The sequence below is a fragment of the Semicossyphus pulcher genome, unplaced genomic scaffold (genome assembly GCF_022749685.1).
Source record: "Semicossyphus pulcher isolate SPU_LCO1_2020_fin unplaced genomic scaffold, fSemPul1.0.p SCAF_2, whole genome shotgun sequence".
In the NCBI taxonomy this organism is placed as follows: Eukaryota; Metazoa; Chordata; class Actinopteri; order Labriformes; family Labridae; genus Semicossyphus; species Semicossyphus pulcher.
In genome coordinates this window covers 5,135,084-5,157,680 of record NW_027211693.1, presented here as the reverse complement: position 1 = coordinate 5,157,680, position 22,597 = coordinate 5,135,084, and the positions used below count along the sequence as shown (strand labels likewise).

The window sequence follows — 22,597 nt, the reverse complement described above, 5'->3', positions numbered from 1 at the left end:
TTTTTAACTAACTTTCAGTTTTTAATTAACATCAGCACTAAAAACAGAGTCTTTATTGTCAGTTTTGGTGACACAGTTTGGTATTTGTCTTCATCTGAATGTTCTCTCTCTTTGGATTCACAGTGTCACATCTGTAGTCAGGGCCGAACGTTGAAAATAAAGACTCTGTTTTTCTCCTGGACAGATTCTCTAGAGACAGGAAGAAGGATGAAGATATCCTGCTCACCATGTTTTCCATATCAACGTTTATTTCCCCCGATCCCCCTCCCTGCTCAAGGCCGCTCCATCGACTCAAAATGTTGCCTAGCCTTCGTTTAAACACCGACAGCCCATCGCTTCTGACTCTTTCTGCTCCTGCTGACATGACGGCTGCCCCACAAAAGGCCAAAAGGCTGCAGCTACTCATTTTAAATCCACAGGATCTGATGTAAGGAGCCCATGTTGTGCTATATTTAGGAGGAGCAGCTGTGGAGAAGCCTGGTGTGGATGTTGGAGGGATGAAGCATCAGCTCCAGATGACACTGAGGTGAAAAGGTGAAAAGGTGCAGACCTGCCGTCAACACTCAAGGACAAACTGTAGGTTTCATTTTTTACTTGTTCTAGGTGGAAGGATGCAAAAAGACGGCAAATGACACCCGAAACCTGACCTTCATTTTGTCCTTTATCATAATAAATGACGCAAATTGTATTTTGTGTGTCCACGGTTCTGGAAACAACGAGACAAACAGAAAAAGAAGAAACTGTACGGCCCAACAAGCTGTTTCTTTCTGCACTGAAGCTCAGCTGCCGTGTTCCTGCTGTCAAACAATTAAAACAACAGCCAGAAGAAAACCTGAAAGCTTCACAGAAGGAGAGAAAGAAGTTACCGTTTTCTGCTGAACCAAAGACGTCTTTGTGATAAATTTTCAATCCAGAGAGAAGCTTCCTTTCCTCTCCGGTCTAATCTCAGATTTAAAAGGGAATGACATCATCTCATTATTGATCAGAGTTTAAGTTACTGCCTTCTTTGCTTTATAGGACAGACATGTTCAGCAGCCCTCAGACTGACCGCGGTCGATAGTGGAGATTCTGCAATGCTGCTGCGCTCTGCACACGCTTCATTTACAAAAGTAATTGGAACTCGTGAAGCATTCATCGACCTACTGTAGCAAAAGCAAACAGAAAAACAGTGTAGTGACCCTCGTGCATGATGCAGACTGGCCCGGGTCCAACTGGTAACAAGATGTTTCAACCATAAAGATTCATTAGAATAAGACCAACAATGTCGTTATGGCTTCTTAATGTTTCCACCTCTGATCGTGACTCTTCTATTCACCCAGTGCAGTGACTCCAGACAAGTTTTACAAGAGGAGCTTCATAAATTTAAGGTTTATGGACTTTCAGTGTCCTTGTTAGGCCAATTAGCCCTTTTTCATTTCAAAGTCCCGCCTCTTTCTCCTCTGTGATCCAATAACAGCTGAGCAAGCTCGGCCAAGCCTCTGAAGATTTTACCTTTGCTGTCATACTTGGATAAGCTTTGTGCTAAAACCACATCTGAAGATGGCTAAAGGATGTTGCTGGAGGACCTGGAGGAGAGACACTCGATGGACTGGGTGGAGAAACAAGGAAACATTGTGATGCTGGTTCCACTTTGCGGGATGCCCCAGTGTGGTTCAGAGTTTAATTCCTGGGCGTCATGAAGCTTCAAGATGGCAACAGCAAGACTACAGGAAGCGTGGAAGCAATAGTCTTGTCTTCCTCTGTCTCCATGCAGAGAATGTGTGATTTCAGCCTTCAGAGACCCAAATAGTTTGTGTCTTTGTTCCTTGTTCAGAAAAGGTGAAAGTGTAATTATATCCTTCTATCGCATACCGAAGTTCTTGCTGTGGGTCTCTTTAGGCTACATCTTGATGCCCTGAAGCTGGGCACTGGATCAACCGGCTTATCGTAAAGGTCCTTAAAGCCTCCTTAAAGTTTCTTTGTGCCAATCTTGTCCAACCTGGCGACTGTCATTTGAATGATTTTGCATGCGTTCTAACCCAGTTCAAGATTATTCCTCTCTCTTATTTTAGGAAGGTAGGCGAGAAGATGAAGCATCAGCAACCAAACAAAAGGATGGAGACCAGACTGTCCGGCTGTTTTCTGCCTTTATAGTGTAATCAGGTAGTCGGTCCAGGAGAGGTGAATCTTCCTGATGACGTCACTCCATCTTTCAGGCTCCTCTAAGGAGGGGTGCACACTACAATATGATCAGGCCGATTTTGGGCCCGAGTCCCTCCTTCAGACAAAAGTAAGCAAAAAAAGTCAGTCCTGATTGTTTGATGGTTCTAAAGATGATCTCTCCAGATGTTCCTGTGGTGTGAGGGATGTTCAGAGTGATTGTACTTCCCCTGATCTGCTCAGAAGAACATCATGGCCGCACCGATATTAAACAATATTTACGATCCAACATCCTGTTGTGTGGGGGGAACCCCGAGAACAGCCGAGCACGCTCTCTGTGGATCGTCAAGTGGAACCAAACGATAGCTAATCAGGAAGCGAACTGTTCAATATGTCAGTATCTGTCGTCATGTGTGGGCTCTCTCACATTTTACACATCTGTTAAGATGTAAACATCTTTTAATGTGGGCCAGCCTTCAATAACACGTGCAGATTCAGAAGTCAGATCTTCATATCACAAGAGGCCTACAACCTGTGTTTGGATTCAAAGACTCTTGGATATGCAAAATTCTTTTGCTATAATAACGAGGACCCAGCTGGAGCGCAGCTTTCCTTCAATCACACCCACGAGCTGTTTAATGATTCATTCAGGCATCCCTGCTCGTAAAGCCTGTAAAAATCCCAGAGTGCCAACGCTGTATTTATCAGTGTTCAGGTGGTCATCAGTCATGAATGGATTCATCCGACCAAGCTGACCAATAAAGAAGTCACTGCAGGCCGGGAACCTCTGGTTGTTCTTGTTAGCAGCCTGGACGCATCATTCAGCACAGGTTTATACAGACAGTGAGGTTCATTCGTTTGGGTTTGCTGTAATCGTGCATGACTGAATCTCTTCAAATTAACCCTTGCTATGCATTTTGAAGTTGGAAAGAATAGAATATGGAGCACACAAATGTAGGCTTCCAGTTTTGGTCTCTACGTCCCCGTTTACACCTGGTTTTATCTTGTGTTCTGTAACTAAAAAGATTTTCTGAAAGAAATACATCTGATCCACAAGTCTGTATTTCACTCTTTGTATGTAAAAGCATTTTTGTTACGTACAATATGCTACAGTGTCCAGATGTTATTAGGCGAGGATGGTGGACTTGTCCAGAAAAGTGACGTTATTTCACTGTAAAGTTGATCTTTGATTCCGGGTTAAAATATCACCTGATAATTTCATGATATTAGACATTTGTGTGACATCCTTACATACTAAATGTATCAATTATTGAGTTACTGCTTGAGATAATATCCTTGAGGTATCCCCTCCAGATGTTCCAGAAATATCTCGTTAACAACACTGGGAGGGACGAACTGACGGCAGGACAACACCTTAAAAGAATAGCTCCAGACATGGCTGTAGCTGGAGTGGATGCATGAAACGAAGCTACTGCGGCTACTTGCAGCTTTTCTAGGCTTACTTGAGCTTGCAAGAAGAGGCAGAGTCAGGTGAACTTACATTCCTTTGTAAAGGAGCTTTATGGATGGTATTTACACCTTTCTGAGAGCCAATCTTCTGCATGGCATTTACAACTTCATGTAAATTCATTCCAGTATCCAGAAACGGATTCAGTTATTGCCAGTTGTAAAGTATCTAATTCATTTAATAGTGCTTTTTTGGGGCTGCATCCTCTGATTGATGTATCATCACCTTTAATCTTCCCTACAATCAGATGGAAACAGTCTTTTTAACCTTAAGAGCACAGTTACTGCACACTAGCCAACCCTTGCACAAACCTTTAGTAGTGAGAAATGTTTCAAAGGCATTATAGGAGATAAAATGTGAGTAAAAACTAGAAGGGCGTAACTGCGACAAAAACCAAGCTGATATTCACAGATAAAAGGACAAAAAGGACGCCAGGCATCCAACTCTCTCTCTCTCTCTCTCTCTCTCTCCTCCAGCAGCAGGAGCACTTGGCCCACTTTCCCTCAGCTCTACCTGCAGTCTCACACACTGTCAGCTCACATTTCCCTCAGGAGCACAGCGCGGGCAGCGGGTTCACCGGCACACAGCAAGGCACCGACACTGCCAGGATGAGCGGTTGAAATCCCTGTGCCGCTCAGTGAGTACGGGGATGCATGACTACACTTTTTTCATTTAAATAAAAATATGTAAATCCCCGACTACTTAGAAGATCTAACTGCACGCACAGGCAGACATTTGCTGCTGACACGCTTTGCAAAATCAAAATGTAGTCAGCAGGAATTCACTTTACTTTGAAATTTAATGGTAACACACTTAACAAGTAGCTTTGTTTGGGTTGTTGCACATTTTTTCATACAAATGCAGCAATGCAGCAGTCCAGCTGCAACACATAACAATGAAATACTCTTAAAAAACTAAATAACGCCTGTAATTTACAGTTCTTTTCATCCATGAATGACAGCATATACGGTAGCAAGTACAAGTTTGGTTAAGCTAGGTTAGCCATGATGCACAGGTTTAAAGTGCACACATTTTTTTTGTGCTAGCTTCATTAAAGGAAGCAAAAGCTTTAAAGGGTAAATCCTGTGTTTTTGGATCTTTACATGTTCTGATCTGTAAATGACTAATTGAGTCAAACCATTTTGGAATTGGTCCAGTAGATTGGCAAAACCGGCAACTGCAACAGAGCTGCAATGGCTGCAAGTAATCCTTCGGGGCAATTATAAGCATCAAAGTACATCCACTTCAAGTTCTTGTTTTTATGCTCAAATTTTTCAGTTTCTGACAACATTACAGAAAGGATCCCTACAAAACAGACCTTTTTGTTAAAGAGAAAGATGCTGTTTTCACAACGATAAACAGCCGTTACATTGCTGTAGCCTCCAAACTCCACTGACAAAAACTGTAATTTTACCTACGAGAACGTGGGAACTGCTGGTCTACTGCTTCCTTTAAAGGCACGTTTTTATTTAGTGAATGGCAAAGGCCTAGGTGTGTCCTCAGGTAAACTAAGTTGATCACAATAACTGTCTGCGGTGGTCAAGGGTGGTGATGTAATGACACAGCTGAGGAAGAACAGGAGTGGAAATTCGATATTTGATGACATGTCTCCTAAAGGATAATTTTTCATTAATTCTTAAATAGAAATATATTTAAAATCCCTAGTTAAGCCTCAAAGGAGCTGGCAAAGCCTTATGGGAGTGGAAGGTGTTGAATGCTAACAGAATAATTCTGCCTTTGTCTTCATTAGGACCGTTACTCAGTAACTAGAGCAAGGCATTATGAAGGTAGGACTTTCAATACCTGAGAAATGTACTGAGTAAAGAATAAGAACCATTTCTTTAAAAGTAGGTCAATGGGTGGAGCATGGCGCTAACACGCTTCCATGGCTGTTGGTTCGATGTCCATTATGTCGACAGTGGCTAAAGAGTTCTCGCTACGGTTTTGGTGTGAACACATCGTAGCAGACACCGGAAAGGAGGCGGGATCTTCTCCCCATGGAACTCAATAAATAAAGCAAGGCACCATGACCAGGCAGTTCTTGGGGTTTGGTCTTGTCATTGTAGGTCAAAGGGTGAAGATAGGCGCTACATGGGTTGTGTTCAAATCCTTATTAAGTGTGCAAAGCTAGACATCCTATTACCAGAAGGAGTTGTTGGTTGAATTCCCACAGTACCCACTCCGTTTATGGGGGTAAATCCTCCTAGTATAGCAAGAGGAGGCTGAGGGAGCAATGAAGGTTTACTGAGATGGACTAGTTCTGATAAATATCAGTTCAAACCTGAGGCGAGGCTGTTAGATATGTAGTCATGGCTACAACCCCGATTTTAAGACTGTTAGCAGCACATTGCTCTCTAAAAAAGAGACTTAAATACATTTAGAAACCGTTTAACTTCCTCTTGAAGCCACCAAAATCAATGTCTAATAGAAATTAAAAGTGTAATTTATCGTCTCCGGTTAAATGGCGAGAAGAGCGAAAATTTTAGGGAGGGGTCCGGCTCTTTGATGTCTACAAAAACCTCCAGGAGAAGCCGGCCGGCGAATTAAACCGGCTGAAATTAGCCTGCAAATGTCCCATCTGCTCCGGAAAGACATAAAGGAACCCTTCTGGACACATCCACAGTGGTTTACACGCTGAATAAATCGGATAAGAGGCTGATATTTCAACAGTTTTATGTGTTGTATCGGTTTACCTCTGTCTGCATGTGCGCGTCCCTCTCCTCCTCGCATCCCTCCATCTGCGCGGATGATGAGCAGGGAAGCATTTTCGGGGAAAAGAGTGATAAAATTGTCCCACTTCCGTCTCTTTCTCCCCGGTCGGCGTGATTTTAAAGCTAATAAAGCCACACAGAGGTCTAATCTAGCAGGACATGTCTGGATCCCAGCCCATCATTTTTTTTCTTCATCAGAACACATGGGATGGATAGGAGCTCGGTGCGCTGCTGCTGCCGGCGGACAGGATCCTCCTCCTCCTCCTCCTTTCACTGACAGCATCATCTGGCTCCCCCTGAACCCCTCCTCCCTTCTCTTCCTCCTCCCTCCTCTTCCTCTTCTCCCGATGCTGCAGGCAGAGTCAGACCAAACCATTTTTTAATAGCGAGATATGATGCAGGAAAAAGATACTGACATACATTATGAGCTAATTTTGCCTCATTATGTTTATTATTTTTGCTCGCAAGATTAAAGTAAAGCCCTGTTACAACCTAATAAGCACACCGTGGTCAATGTTTGACACTTTAAGGCCCCCATGAGAGTCAGGATGCGTTCACGTGCCGATGGGACAGACACTATTTCGGCCTGAGTGTGATGGATTCAAATGTAGAATCAGGAGAGGATTTGAAGTTGTTTCTTCCAGAGACCTTTAATAAGCTGTAAAAGGTCAGCCTTTGACACTGAGCTCTGTGGACACATTTCCACTGCGTGTGATGTGTGTATGTTTGTGTGTTTGGAGAAGTAGCTGTCCAACTCCTACACTGACATCTAGTGGCACTAATATGCAACTACAGATTGCAGATTTTTAACCTCCTGGCTTCTCCTTGTTTTACAAGACCTTGGTATATATTATGTTGTAATAATTCAAATGTAAAATACGTTTTATATTCATTCAACATTTAAAGAAGTTTAAGATTAAATACAAATGTAGGCTCTGTCAAATAATGGAAATAACTTATTTAAAATGTACTCGCCTATCTGTATATATGATTGTAAAGGTCGCGGTTTGCTTTCAGTAGAAATATTATATATGGGAAGGGTAGAGGAGCCCAAAGCAGTGATTTAAAGTGTTTTAATTGCTGACTTTTTCTATATAGAATTGATTTTTTTTTAAAAAGGATACACAGTTAAAAATAAAAAGGATATTTGGCTACTATCTCCTCCTTCTAAAAAAAAGCTGTGATGTTTCTACTGGCCTTGGTTCATCTGATGGTGATCACATCTAAACACAGGATCCTGTGGTGTTTAGACAATATATTGTGGTTGCATGGTTTACAGTGTGACAGTGGTCGTGGAGGATTTTTTCTAATAATCACAATACAATCTCAGATCTTTATAATGCCAAACCAGTAAGTTGGTTTTAAACTAGGTTTGTTGTAACTTAAAATGTTTTTGCATCCACAAACTAGCATATCCCTATATGTCTTCAGTATGACAAGGATTAAACTTACAAACAAAACAAGCAGTTCACTTTGAAATAATGCAGGGCACACAATCCAAACAAGAATTAATTCATGTGAGAAGTCCATTTTCAACTCACATTTGTTGTGTTTTTTCTTCCCGACATGTTTTGGAGGGAAAGAGGGACTTGCAGGCCTCAGCACAGGTTTTGAAATGTTGGGGGAGTGGCTTTGTCAGGTGTCCAGTGATGCAGTGGAAACGTCAAACTTAACACTCCCATTTGGTCAGAACTTTTGCCAGGGTCTAGTAAATACCGATGCAGAATAAAGATCACTGAAAATAAAGCAAACAACAACAATAATAATAATAATAATTATAATAATTATAATACACAACACAAACAAATACATAACGAATAAATGAATTAGATAGATATTCAGTAATGAATAAAATAATAAATCGCATTTTGTATTTTATTTGTTGACAGCTCATAAAAAAGAAATAAAATATTAATTGAACACAATGATCACATTCAAAAACCAATAAAATAAAATAAAGACAACATTTTTTTTATGTTTTTTTTTTTTCCTGTCAACTATTCTGTTAATTTCTGTATATATACAACTGATATTAAGGCTAATTTCTTAATTATTTTTTTTTTAACGGCAAAATTTTTTTTTTTTTTAAATGAAAAGTTCAGGGGAATTGACCGCATTTTCTTGAGTTGTTTTTCCCCATTCTTTTATATATTTATTATTTTACTGGTCACATGATTAAGCGTTCACGTGACAGGGCCGGTGCGGAAGGAAGTAAACTCTCGTTCCCATCAAGTAAGCACGGAAGTAACTGCAGCAGTGGAAGAAAAGCGTCCGTTGGCTTCAGCGTCTCCTCAGTAGACTTCCGTTACGGGTCAGTTTAACGGCTCGCGGTCTTTACGGCGGTTTGTTTATCTCCCGGTTTGTGTCGCTTTCTGCGCTCAGCAGCTACAGGATGGAGAGACTGAACATGTTAACTGTGAGCCTGGCTTTAGTTTTAGTTTTAACTCAGATAAACTGCAGCAGCTCCTCCAAACTGCACAGAGTCAAGAAAGGACAGGTGAGACCGTCTGCACCGCTGCATCACTGCTTATACCACCGCAATACAACTACTTTATTATTCTGTTCAGGCTGTGATATATCATTTAAAGGAGCTACTATCTTTTACTAAATTACTAATATTTACTAAAAACACAGGATTACAAAGTTCTGTAGACACAGAAACACATACAAAACAATGAGCACACAATGTCACACTCGCATTAGTAAATACATGGAGAACAGGAGAATACTTGTAACGATGCATTAAAAGCAAATGTACTAATGTAAGTTATTAATCATGTCTCTCTTTATGTCTGTGGAGCACATGTTCACTGTTAAAAACAAACATGTTGGATGACTTCACTCCGGTTTCACGTGTGGGCGAGTTGATTCTCATAAGTTATTGAAATGAGCTGAAAGCTGCCTGGACGGAAGGAAAAACATTTGAAAGCTCTAAAAAAACACAGAGACTTTGTCAGGAGTTAGCACAGTATTGTGAATAATCATTTGTAGTAAGTGTGGGTTTGTTTGACTGAATCTCGTGTGTTGTTTCAGATTTTAGGTTTTGACTGGAAGAACTGCGGGCAGCCAGATGATCCTGCTGTGCTCAAGAGTCTGAAAGTGTCTCCAGACCCGATCTCCATCCCAGGAGACCTGACAGCCTCCGCCTCTGGATCCACATCTGTGGAGCTGGCCTCTCCCCTGTCTGTGAGTGCACCCGCACTGTCCTTATAAACACTACAAACACATCATCCCCACCAAGGCCTCTAACCAAGACAGCTCCTGTAAAGTCAGATTTCACAGGCAGAAACATCAGCTGCTCATCATTAAAGAGAAAGTCCAGCATAACCTGGGCCCTACATTTATATTTGGGGTCCAAAATAACCAAAAGGAACACAAAGTTTAAACCAAATGACGGGCTGTAATGGCTGCAACAAAATCCTTGGGGGGCAAATGTGCCCGATCAAAGTGCGTCCACGAAAAGTTCTTGTTGTTTCCGCTGACAGGCTCAGATTGTTATTCTAAGTGTGTGACAACATGACAGAAAGGATCCCGACAGAGACAGACCTTTTTGTTACAGAGGAAGAGGATTTTCTCAACCAGAAACTGCCGTAACACCGCTCTCTTTAAAGCCACCAGACTCTACTGACAAAAACAATATGTGTAACGTACAGTTTGGTTTGTGTAACACACAATAACACATGAACACATGAACCAATAGAGGCAGTAATAGACTAGCAACTCTAGTGTCCTGTAAGATAAAATAACTGTTTTAAAGTAGTCTGGTGGCTTTGAAGAGAGCGATGTTGCTGCAGTTTCTGGTTAAAATAAAGGAACTTAAGGATCGTTCTGTAATGCTGTCAGACACTTTCATAACAATCTGAGCCTGTCAGTGGCAAAAACAAGAACTTTAGTCGATATACTTTGATTAGGCACAAGAACAAGCTCTTGAGGAAAGTTTTTTAGACCCCAAACTGTGACAGACAGGTCCCAGTTTTAAAGATACTGGAATTATCCTTTCAGTCACTGGTATTCCACTGCTGCAATTAAGTCTGTTTGAGCTGGTATTAGTTGACCATAAGTATAGTATTACTCAACTGTCTTGTCTAATGTCCCGACAGTCTACAGCGAGCAGGTTGTTGTTTGTATTCGGCCGTTTTGTGAAATACAAACAGGCATGTCTGGATCTGCAGCTGATCCTGTGAGCTGCATGTGAGCAGATCAGGCTGCATGCTTACACAGAGCTGCTTTAAACCAAGACAAGTTCTTTCTTTCTTCTTTAAAAATACTATATAATTAAACTGATTACTCAACTATCTGGAATTAAAACAGCTTTAAATGCTTCTTTAATCGATGTTACAGCTCCTGATGAGACGTTTGCAGAGTGGAGGAACACTCTGTTCTTTTCCCTCAGCGCTGCCTGCAGGTGTTGTATGTCAGCACCCTGCAGCAGACGTAGGTTTATGTGCCAGTTTTGACTGTAATGCTGCAGTCGTGTGTAACAAGTGAAACAAGAAACCTCCTGATTCAGCAGGTTTGATCACATGTGAAGTATGAAAGTAAAACTTCAAACGGACCTACTGCTCCTGTGAGCTTTGAACCTCTGCTCATTACACCATGATGTAATATAGTTCTTCTGTTATATACAGGTTAACATCCAGCCTGTGAGGTGCTGCTATGAAAAAACAACAATGATAATTATAAAAACATTCATCTCCTTATTGTTTGTTTGGGATGTTTTGCCTTCAAGTGCAGGACAAACCGGATCCTGACTTCCTGGTTGCACAAATAACAGATAGTTGTGATCCTTCTGAGCTGTTTGCACTGTTTCTCACCATGCAGATTAATTCAGGTCACTATAATATATTATTATCTATCACCCTTTTCCTAAAAAAATGAGGCATGCAGCAGTATTAGCGTAGCCTGGTATTGCTAATGTGAATTAATCTGGAACGTCTTCGAGCATTTCTAAGGGCGCGTTTTCAGCAGACGTGGATCAAAATGTCTCTGGACACTACAACCAACCAGAGCAACGAAGCGGTAGCTAGTTCCTGTATTCAACTAACATGTCCTCTAGTTCAATATAAAACATACAATAAAAGGTGTTTTATATTGCAAAAGTCTGCCCGAGCTGAGCAGGCTACACTCTGCAGGCAAACATTGGACCCATCACGTGGAGCCCTGGATACATGGGCCATACATACACACTGTTTAATTTTATGGGATTGACCCAAGAGCCCAGAACCAGCAGGCAACATGTATTTGCTTTAACTAGATCAAAGTTGAACTGTTCTATGCTCAGGGGAAAGTCCATGTGATACACTCAGCTGGACTGCAGATAACACTGTGACACCTCCATCAGCAGCCAGCAGAGTAAACAAACAGCACTGTGTCTGAGAGAGAAACAATCTGATCAGATGGGCTCTGATATGTTCAGTGTCGCTGTGTCATGAGTATGTTTGTCAGGCGTGTGACCACCATCAGTTTGCAAACAAGACCTTTGTTAAAAATATGGACAATGATGAATTTAAAGTATTTGCGAGCCACTCAGCAAAGTTGTTTTCTTGCAGAAGCTGCTAAATGACAAAATAGAAAATATAATGTTTCAGTGTGTGTGTCAGGGGGATGTCTGCTTCGTCAGTGTCTTCTTTTATTTAACCATATAACACTACTTCTTGTGTTGTTCTGAGGCAGATGTTCACGGTTAAGGAAAGTTCAATGAGTGTTAGTGTTAGGAGGCCGGCTTTATGAGCTATACTGCAGCCAGTCAGCAGGGGGCGCTAGAGAGGGTTTGGCTTCACTTTTGGGGAGCTTTCATGTCGGCCATCTTTTTATACAGTCTGTGGTTATGGTGTCATAATAAGTGCCTGTAGTCTAGGTGTTTAACTAAAACCTAAAGGGAGCACAGGGAAACTTTCCACCTTCAGCAGGTGAACGTGAAAACAAGCTCTGCACACACATCTTTGTGCATGCGGAGGGAATAAAGAGCTCAACACATTTTAAAGGAGTTACGCTCTGACAGGCAGGTTGTTCAGACACAGATTGAGAAGCTGTTTGCTTCCTGTTTAAACATAAGCTTATAGGTTAAATAACCAACCACTGTGTCCTGATGAAAAGCAGGTTATCCTCTGTTCTCATTGTTGTCAGTAACCAGAGAATAACCTCCTCATGTGACTTCCTCAAAGCTCACCTCAGCACTTCCTCTTTGAAACCCCCTCATCTGTCTCTTTTCACGCGTCGTGTCGTTCCACTTCTTTATTTCACTTTTATATGTTTATTGCTCCTTGTTTTGTATCTTTTAAGTAATATTCAGTTTATGTCATCCTGTTTTATATCTTTCTTTTTATCTTCCTGCTTTAACTTTTAGCCTCATATTCAAGGAAAGGTTCAGTGATTATGTTTTTTAGCTGCATGATTTGTTTTGATTAGCAGTGAAACAACTCAGAAACGTTGCATCCTCCTCCTCCTCATTTATTTACCTTTCAGTGGTCGTAGCAAATTCTGAAACCATTTGTACACAAGCATAGAAGTTGTTTTAAGGACCAAACACCTTCATCTGTCCCTCTGTCCCTTCAGTTAATTGAATCGAGGCTGCAGGGTTTTGAATAAAAACCTTACAGAGGAGCGTTAAAGATCTCTTCCTCTTCCTCTTCCTCTCCTTCTCAGCTGAACGTGACCCTGGAGAAGGAGGTGGCAGGTTTCTGGGTGAAGATCCCGTGTTTGGAGGAGTTGGGCAGTTGTCACTATCAGGATGCGTGTGATCTCCTGGACCAGGTGATTCCTCCGGGTCAGGACTGTCCTGAACCGCTGCACACCTACGGACTGCCGTGCCACTGCCCCTTCAAAGCTGTGAGTCTGTGATCTGTTTCACGTAAAGGATCGTCTGTACGAAGCTAAAAGACTGGAAAATGTTTAAGTCACACTTACACAGAAAAAGCATGAAAAAGTTGTCATATTTTGTTTTTTAAATGTGCTTTTTATCATCACACATCCCACTGATGGTAACCAGAGTCCTCCTGTGTGTCTCCTCAGGGCTCGTACTCTCTGCCTCAGTCGGACTTCTTCCTGCCCAACGTGGATCTGCCCTACTGGCTGACTAACGGGGATTACCGCGTGCAGGGCGTGCTGGGCAGCCAGGGCAAAGAGCTGGCCTGTCTCAAAATCTCTCTCGCCCTTCACTCCGACTGAAGCGAGAACGATCGGGAGGTTTCAGGTTTTTGTTTGTTTGCACGAATAAATGAAATTAAAATTGGGAAATGAAGGCAGAAGTTGCACAAAGTACTGAGATTTATAAACCTCACAGGGGTCAATGAAATGGTCACTGATGTCAGGTGACAGTTAGAACAAACCTTTTCATGTTAGAGTCCTGCAGGATAAACTGATAATCATGAAAACCCAGGGAGGCCAGTGAGAAGTCTTCTTTCTCTTTTACGACTTAAAAACAGGTGAAGAATAAGTTCATGCCAGGTTAATGCTTCAGAGTTTCATTACTCTTTTCCATTTTGTGTGAAACGACAGGAAAAGAAAATCCGTTTCTCCAGGTGGAAAAGTTTTTCTTGCTTCAATTTTTAAGTAACTTTTTATCGTCTGTGCAACAAGAGTTCGAGAGTAAAGAGGAAGAAGTTGTTGAAGTGCAGAGAAAAAAATAATATAATATAAATGATATTCAATTTATGCACCAATACAAGCACTAAGAGCCAACAGCAACAAAGGACTGGTGGCTCTCCAGACATGCAACTCACAGACGGGTGAACTGTCCTTTCACTGTGTCTGTGAGTTCACTGTTAGAGAGAGTCAAACAGGCACGATGCATTTCAATCAAAAACATCTTTTACCTTTTAAATTCTTTAATATTTAGATAGACGTTTACAACAACCTACAGCTCCGGCATCTCTGGTTCTTCTATTTATAGGTTTGTGTTTGAGTAAAATAAACTTTTGTTTTATTGTTAACAACTTTTCTCCTTCTTCCAAACAAATATTCTCATTGAGGTCTTTTATTTGCAGAAAATGACGACTGGTAACCAAAAACCAAAAGATGTTTTTCAGAGCTCCAATAATGCAAAGAAAACAAGTTCATGTTTAAACAACAGAATACTCATGTTTTAACTCAGGAAGAGTTCCGCAAAGGTCTCCACAGACACCCAGTCTGTAATACTGCAAATGTAAAGGCTTTCATCAGTGGGCTCAGTCACCATTGTGTTACCTCATTCGGCGATAGATAGAGACTTAACAGACATTTATTTACATGAACATCTTTAAGATTTTTACTTTAATCACATCTCTGCATGCTCTCCTCCAGTCTGTCACAGTGCTGCTGGGTGACGTTGGGCCGCTCTTGGAGCAGCTCGTCTTTGTTCGATGGCTTGTGCCCATCCATCTTCCTCTTGATCACATTCAGGAGGTTTTAATGGGGTTCACATCTGGGCTGGCCTGGCTGTGACATGGAGAGAGAGATGCTGATTTAAGGAACATTTGGAGGGGTCTCTTAATTTTTTGCGGTGCTGCATAGTTGAATATAAACAACAAGTTTCCAGGTGCGTAACTCTGTGAAGAAATGGAAACAAAGTTTAATCCAAGGCCACTTAAAAGGTGTAAAATACACATAATGCCTTTGTAAAATCTTTGTATATATCTTTCCTTTGTAGAGATCATAACAAATTCATCTCCTGCAGTTGAACTTAAAGGGAGTTTTAGGTGTTTTTTGCCAAATTTTCAGCTTTTAAAAAAGAAAGCATGAAGTAAAAGTGTGACGTCACAGCCCGACCAGGAGAGGGAGATCTGTTCATGCCAAAAAAAATATACTGTACATAAATCATCCTGTCCACACCCCATCGTGCCTCACTGCTGCAACACATTAGGTTCTGCTGATTTCTGTCGATCACTGAAAGCAAGCATGTCGGCACAGCTTCACTTCACCTTCAGCTCCTCACGCCAAACAAACGCACGAGTCAGATCTGACAGCAAATACAAACAAACACATAATATCTTTCATACACTCTTTTTCCCCTCTGTGTCTGATGCTGGGGTTTGTTTCACTTCTCTTCTTCATCACTGCTTGTTTCTTTTTTTTATTTTTGTAAAAGGGTTTTCAGCCAATAGGAAGCAGCTCTGCAGGGAATAAAGCAGCGCTAATAGTGAACTGATGATTTTTTAATCTTATTTGATTGTTATTTTAATTATTGTAACAGTTTCTTTTGATGAAGTGCCTGCGGAGGTATTTTACTTTATCTACAAACTGCAGTGAAATGAATAAGAAATCATTAAACTCACGGAGAGAGAGATAATGTTTCTATAATTAATTAATTATTGTTTTAATTAGCTTGAATTTGTTTTCTACATTGTTGATAATAATGATGACAGATAATAAGATCAGTGTCATGCTGGCGATTATTTCCACACAGTGTACAGTTTTTAATAAACACGATCAAACAAACAGTTTGGTTTCTCACGTTTTTTCCAACATGAGAAGATTCTTCCTCCTTATGAAAAATCAGTGTGTAAATAATCTCACAACGAAGTAAATATGAAACATGAAAACACAAACAAAGGAGACTTTTTCATCCATTGATTATCGACTCTTTCTTTACACAGTCCACCGGTCTGAGGACTGAACGGCAGGACGATGATCCTTAATCAACAAACAAAAGCTGCTTTCCAATACTTATAACTTCCACACTATTGAGTATATCCTGATGCATGCATCTCAAATGCAGTAAAAAAAAACAATAACAGGATATCCGACTAGATTCTAGCTGTGTCCCAATTCAGGGGCTGCATCCTTCGAAGGCCGATTGCGTGACAGCGGCGCGTCGAAGGCTGTCCCATTTTGAAGGCTCTTTCAAATGTGTGCTCCTTTTCCCGGGCCGCCAAGGATCCATCAGGTGCATCCTTCTTGACCCAACATATCCTGAGATTCATTGCGCACCAATTCAAACAAGATAGCGGACTCATTTCAGTTGGGCTTTAGCGTCTACACAGGCTACGAATGACTCGTCCTCCGTAGACTGAGTCCTTTCGAAGGATGCACCCTGAACTGGGACACGGCTTCTCTTACAATGAAGGTGCAGTTCTGTGTTGCACCACAAGATGGCAGCATTTACTCTGAAAAATGTTGCCTACAGTTTAGATTGAAGTATCATGAGACACTGCTTTTACAGCACTGCTAATATTACTTCCACTTTTACTACTGTTACTGCATACTGCAGACACTAGCGTCGTTGTTACTACCCAAAATCATACTGTTCTATAAACCATGAAAAGCAGCATCAGACTAAAACACACAAGCCGGAAAAACGCTCATTTTCTTTTGTGAGTTTCCTGCTGCAGAAATCTTAAACCAAATATAAAAAACAAAGTGTCAAGAAGTCATAATAACACAACTTCCAGGTTTCTTTATTATAACAAAGACTCTCTTTAGATTGTATGCCTCTGCAGCGGTGAATGTTAACAGGAAGCTGCAAAGAAAACAGAAAACAAAAGGAGGAAAGAGAGGAATTATACATGAAGGAGAAAAAGAATCCACAAGTCCTGGATGTAAAGCCAAGCAGCTTTCAAGACTGAAACTGACCTGCGTGTGCGATTAAAGAGGTACGCTTTTGGGCAGGAACAGTCCAATTATTGTGTAAAAAGTAGTTCTGTTTGATGTCTGGGGTCGATGTAGCGTGTATCAAGTGCACAGGTGTCCAGAAGTATAAATATGACTAACTGAATCAGGAAAAAAGAAACATTGTTAACATGTGTTCTTTGTGATGAAAATCTGCCTCCGCCGTCTGTTCATTAACTGTTTCTTTTGTGGTCTCTGCAGAGATCAAAGGCGGAGAGTTCAGATCACACAGAGCGACTGAACCTCCAGAGAAGAAACAAACCACCACGTCCAATCAGGTCACCTCTGCAGCACACCTGCCCTTACACCACCAACAGGACTCCAATTATACCAACAAAAACAAACTCTGAAGCAGCTGCAGCACATGTGGCTTTTATTTTGGTAAATCATATCCTGGTATAACTCCTGTGCTGTATGTGTTATCAATCCACATCTGAGAGAAAATACACAATTAATGCAAAACTAGAGGCGACGCCATGAGACTAAAAAGATTTTAAAAATCAAGGGGAAATCACAGGAGAAGATATGTACAGATATGTTGCTGCAGTATGCTGAAGAAAAATAGTGCAATTTTATTCCAGTTGGACCTTCAGAGAGACATCTGCAGACCACTTGTTCCACTTAATCTCAGACAGGAAGTGCACTGATTTGGCTGCTAACAAGCTAATGTGGTTTCAGTCAGAGAAACCACAACATGTGGACACCAGGCATACAAGAGCTTTATTAAAAACAATCATCATACGCTTGATATAGTACAATTTACATTTCTTATACCTGCATGTTATAATTTGGCCACTAGAGGGCAGAAAATGTCATTGTAGTTCCAATGTAATCGTCATCAAAGCTAATTAACTAACTAGCAAACAGATGCTTTCTTGCATCTCTCAAAGAAGAACATGGAGACATCTTGTGTTTCCTCAGACATGTTATGTGACTTTAGCTTGAAATAAGATTAAAGTACATATTTTTATTTTTATTCACCTCATTTTAGCTCAAAACCGTCAGAATTTGATTAAAGCTGAATGATCAGAACGTGCTGCTAACGCTGTCAGAGCGCGTCAGAGTTTAAACCGGCTTTATCTGGATGCTCTTAACAGAAAGAGTCAGTGTCTCAGAGGAGTCAGTGATGAAACCAACCTGAAAGAAGAACCGGTTTTACAAAGAGGAGAGGAAATGATCATAACTATTGTTTCAAATCATGACTGTGGAGTTCTCATTTATTTCACTGCATGAGGGGAAACAGAGTGCAGCTCGCTCAGTGCGTCACCACACGGCTCACAGTGCAGAAGACGCACGATACGAAGAGTGCTGAGCTGCAGCTCCTCAGGTGTGCTGCATCGCTGACGAGCTCTTACCTTCTGACATCATGCTGTAAAAATAACAACACTAATATAAGGGGGCCAATGAAGAAGCACACAGGCCATGAAAACATACACAGCAAGAAAACGGTAATGTGTTAGAACCATAAAACAACTGATATTAATCACCCCATCTAACCCATCCATCCATTATCTATACAGCTTATCCTGTTCAGGGTCGCGGAGGGACTGGAGCCGATCCCAGCAGTCATTGGGCGAAAGGCGGGGTTACACCTGGACAGTTTAGTTTGCCAGTCCATTACAGGGCTGACACATAGAGACAGACAACCTTTCATTATCACACTCACACCTACAGGTAATTTAGAGTCAGTTATTTCAGCAAACTGAAGAGCCGTTAATTAAAGTCAATCACGCCTTCATCCCGCTGCAGTAAGCCAGAGTGCAGCCTCTGTGTAACTTACTGTTTACAGTGAGACTGAGACTCAGCACAGACAGATGAACGGGCGCTCCTCCGGGGGATGGGACGAACCAAGAGATGACAGCGTTTATTTAGCAGACATTTCTCGAGGGGAGAATTTCACTTCACTTTGATCTGAACACACGGTCGCTTGTAAACAATGCAGTGCACGAAGAGGAAGTCTTGGCTGGAATTTGTTTATCGCTACACGCTGGCTGAACCAGAGTGCCCGAAACGTTCACCGTTCTCCCAGAGGATGTATCGGGTTCTGTTGATCCTAGATAATCAATAACAACCGTTTGATTTCTTTTGGCTGAGACAAAAATGTGTTTAATTTGCTTTTCATCACTAACATTTCTTCTAAACTATCTGGTAAATTAATGATTCCTGTTCAAACTACACACGTCTTTGAGTATGTAAGGAAAACAAACTGCTAACCAAACACAAGGCCTGCCCGTAGACTCTGTCGGTACCTCCCTCCATTCATCCCCTACAAATACACTCCTCCTTAAGTACAAATATATATGAATGGATGTTTATTTAATGTGAAAGTTATGTTAAGTGTGTGTGAGTGTGTGTGCTGAGGAGGTCAGTGGGTCTGGGTGAGGTGGAGGAAGATCCACAATGACAGGAAGAAACTCTGCAGACACGCACACAAAGCTGTTATGATGCTGCTGTTTCCTCCGTCTGCACCTCGCGGTGACGCCTTCGTTTTAACGCTTTAATAACAAACACAAACCGTATATATCGTGCACATTTTTACTGGAGCAGATTTACTTTGTTGATATAAATATATATTCTTGATTTCTTTTCATTTTAAACAAACAGGAAATGTAACGTGCATCATCACTTCTGCAGGAGAAACAAGCTGCCAGACACATTTGAATACATGATTAGAAATAAACACAGAGATACGGATGAGGATGTGAGGAGTCGAGGAAGGAAGACGCCAACAAGATCAGAGTTTGAGGTCATCATAAATAAATATATAAAGATTAAATAAATACATGTTTGAAAGTGACACAAGAGTCAGATCTGACAGAGATTCTGCTGCATCAAGGTGAGTATGCTTCTTTCTGCTCCGTTTCCTCCTCTCCTCTTTTCCTCTCCTCTCCTCTCGTCTTCTTACCTTTGTTTCCTCTCGCCACCTGTTGCCTTGTTTCTTTTTCTCTCTTTTTTCATCGACTTATTTCCTCAGCTCTCCCTTCTCCTTTCCTTCCTCCTGTCTCCTCTCCTTCTCTTTTCTTTTCTCCTCTTCTCATTTCATCGATTTCTATCCTCCCGTCTTGTTTTCACTCCATGTTTTCTGTCCTTTCTTAGCAATGTTCCTACTCCTCCACCCTTCCTACCTCTCCTTTTGTTCTTGTTACCTTTCCTCTTTTCTCCCTCTTCTCCTCTTTTCTCTCTCATCCACTCCATTCTACTGTCTCTCCTCTCCTGTCTTCTCCTTTCTATGCCTTCTTACCTTCATTCCCTCTCCTCTCCTCTCCTCTCCTCTCCTCTCCTTTTGTTTTCTCCTTTCCTTCTTTTCTGTCCCCTTTGTTCTAATGATTTTTTCCTGTCCTTGTTTCCTCTCCTTTCTTCCTCTCTTGTTTGTACTATCCTATACCTCTCTTCATTTCATGTTCTTGTTCCCTTTCCTCTTTTTCCCTCCTTTTTTACACCTTCTTAGCTCCATTCCTCCTTCTGCTCTCCTCTTTTCTTTTCTCCTCTCCTTATTTCATCTCCCTGTTTCCTCCCCTTCCGTCTTCTCTTCTCTCCTTGTTTCCTTTCCTCTTATGTTTACTCCTCTCCTCCTTTCCTGTCCCCTATACTTTCTAGTATTTTTTTCTGTCCTTGTTTCTTGTTTTCACTCCTCGTTTTCTGTCCTTTCCTTGCATTGTTTCTTTTTCTCTCCTTATTTTATGTTCTTGTTTCCTTTCCTCTCTTTTCTCTCTTCTTTCTTATCCACTCCTTCTTTCTCTTTTCCTCTCCTTTGCTCTTCTCATCTCACCTTTACTTGTTTATTGTCTTCCTGTTTCTCCTCTCCTGTCCTCTCTTTTTTAAGCCTTCTTACCTCCATTCCTTCTCCTCTCTTCTTTTCTCCTCTCCTTATTTCACCTCCTTGTTTCTCCCTTCCCTCTTCTCTTCTCTCATTGTTTCCTCTCCTCTTATGTTTACTCCTCTCCTCTCCTTCTTATCCACTCCTTTCTACTACTGTTTCTTTTTTCCTCTCCTCTGCTCTTCTCATCTTTCCTTTACTTGTTTATTGTCCTCCTGTGTCATGTCCTCTCCTTTCCACATTTTTCCCTCCTATCCTTCTCTTCCTCTTGTTTCTTATCCTCTTCTCTAATCGTCTCTCCGTATTCCATCTCCGTGTTTCCTCTCCCCTTCTCTCCTCTCCTTTTTTGTTTCCTCCTTTCCTCTCCTCTGTGCAGGACATCCTGGCTCTGGCCTCCAACGCCAAGCTGCTTCCTGCGACAGGAAGCTCGTTCACAAGCGCAGGACAGGAGGAGAGGTGAGGGTGGACGAGGCAGGATGAAGAGGAGGAGAGAGGGAGGAGGAATGTCTGCTGAAATGTTTAAGGAGGAGAAAGAAAAAGGAGGTGGAGAAAGAGGAGGCGATGAAGGGGAGGAAAAGGGAGCGAAGGAGCAGAGAGGTCAGAGGTCAGCATGTAAACAAACAAATCAGAGGTTCAGCGGGACAATAGACCTGGAGGTGAACGGGTTCAGCTCAGTCTCTGATTGGGTGTAAACAGACCCGTGTCATCACCTGTTGTCGTGCTGGATCGACCAATGAGATGACAGTTCTGACACATACAAAAGGTTGAAGGTCGTTTTGAGGTGAACGAGGGATTTATACTGAAAAAGTCTTGTATTAGGCTTTTTATATTTTTATTTCCAAAGCTGTTGAGTCTAAAATATTCTGAAAATAATCTTTATTTGTGCTTTCACTACGATGTTTACCTGCTAACGTCACATTATGTATATATATTTAATATTTACAACCTCTAAGCCGCAGACTAACAGATTCAGGGCGAAAGATGAGTGCGGCTCAGGAGGTTAAGATTTAACAGGATTAAGTTGTTAGTTCTAATGTAATAATCATCATAATGATTGATCACTTTTTAAGTAAAAATGGTGATTATAAGAGACATAAAGATAACTTCCTCTCCTGTGTGTGGAGACCACTGATTCATAGTGAAGACAAGAAATGGTGCATTTGTTGGGCACTATTTACTGCGGCGGATTGATCTACATTTCTTTGGTTAAGTGAGTATTTGTGGGAGAAAGAAGACTTATCAAGGACTGAGTCCAAAAAAACTGACACCAGCTGAGATGGACCGGACATGCCATCCATATGCCTGACTCCTGCTCCCAAATTCCCAGCTGCTCACAGAACAATGCGCCAGGAAGGCCAAAAGAAAAGGTACAAGGACAACATCAAGATGAGCATCAAAAAGTGCCACATAGACCTCAACACCTGGGAAACAGCAGCAACCAACAGGGCGTGTTGCAGGGAACTTGTCTGTGAAGGTGCTGCACTATATGGCAATGACCTCCTACACAGGCAGACTGAGAGAGGAGAGATCCTCCACAAGAAAGACCCAAACACCAGCACTGCTCAGCCCGGCACACTGTGCACCAAATTTTCTGCAGCTCCAGAATCGGCCTGATCGCCAAACTGAAGACCCACAAGGACCAAGAAGGAGGACAGTCGTACTCGACCCCGAGTGCCGACCGATGATGATGCAATTCCATGGAGATACATCATGTTTTTGTACACAGAGACTAATTCTGCACTTGAGATTTGAATATCTGCAGATTTATTCTTTAAGTAATAAATATCTAAATAAAGCGACAGAGGTCAATATGTTCCCAGGAGTTTCTATTGTCAGCAGCACAATCATGAAATAATTCAAGCTCAAATTAATCAGGTC

General features: G+C 41.5%; 2 protein-coding genes across 2 annotated transcripts in view; one reads left to right on the top strand and one right to left on the bottom strand.

Annotated features, from left to right (window-relative positions):
• Positions 1–6,511, bottom strand: part of shtn3 (shootin 3) — a 32,437-nt gene extending 25,926 nt beyond the window's left edge. The window contains exon 1 of the mRNA XM_069669994.1: positions 6,301–6,511. Coding sequence (XP_069526095.1) covers positions 6,301–6,372 — 72 coding nt within the window. The 5' untranslated portion in view covers positions 6,373–6,511. The remainder of the gene's footprint in view (positions 1–6,300) is intronic.
• A 2,069-nt stretch (positions 6,512–8,580) lies between these two features.
• gm2a (ganglioside GM2 activator) lies at positions 8,581–15,732 on the top strand. Its single transcript, XM_069669872.1, has 4 exons — positions 8,581–8,815; positions 9,352–9,504; positions 12,964–13,146; positions 13,330–15,732. The coding sequence occupies exons 1-4, from the start codon at positions 8,711–8,713 to the stop codon at positions 13,483–13,485; spliced, it is 597 nt and encodes a 198-aa protein (XP_069525973.1). The 5' UTR covers positions 8,581–8,710; the 3' UTR covers positions 13,486–15,732.
• The last annotated feature ends 6,865 nt before the right edge of the window (positions 15,733–22,597 follow it).

Excerpts from the sequence above, each read along its gene's own strand:
- gm2a (XM_069669872.1), top strand. The coding sequence starts at position 8,711 with ATGGAGAGACTGAACATGTTAACTGTGAGCCTGGCTTTAGTTTTAGTT. Across the intron at positions 8,816-9,351 it reads ACAGAGTCAAGAAAGGACAG|ATTTTAGGTTTTGACTGGAA; the intron begins GTGAGACCGTCT and ends GTGTTGTTTCAG. Across the intron at positions 13,147-13,329 it reads GCCACTGCCCCTTCAAAGCT|GGCTCGTACTCTCTGCCTCA; the intron begins GTGAGTCTGTGA and ends GTGTCTCCTCAG.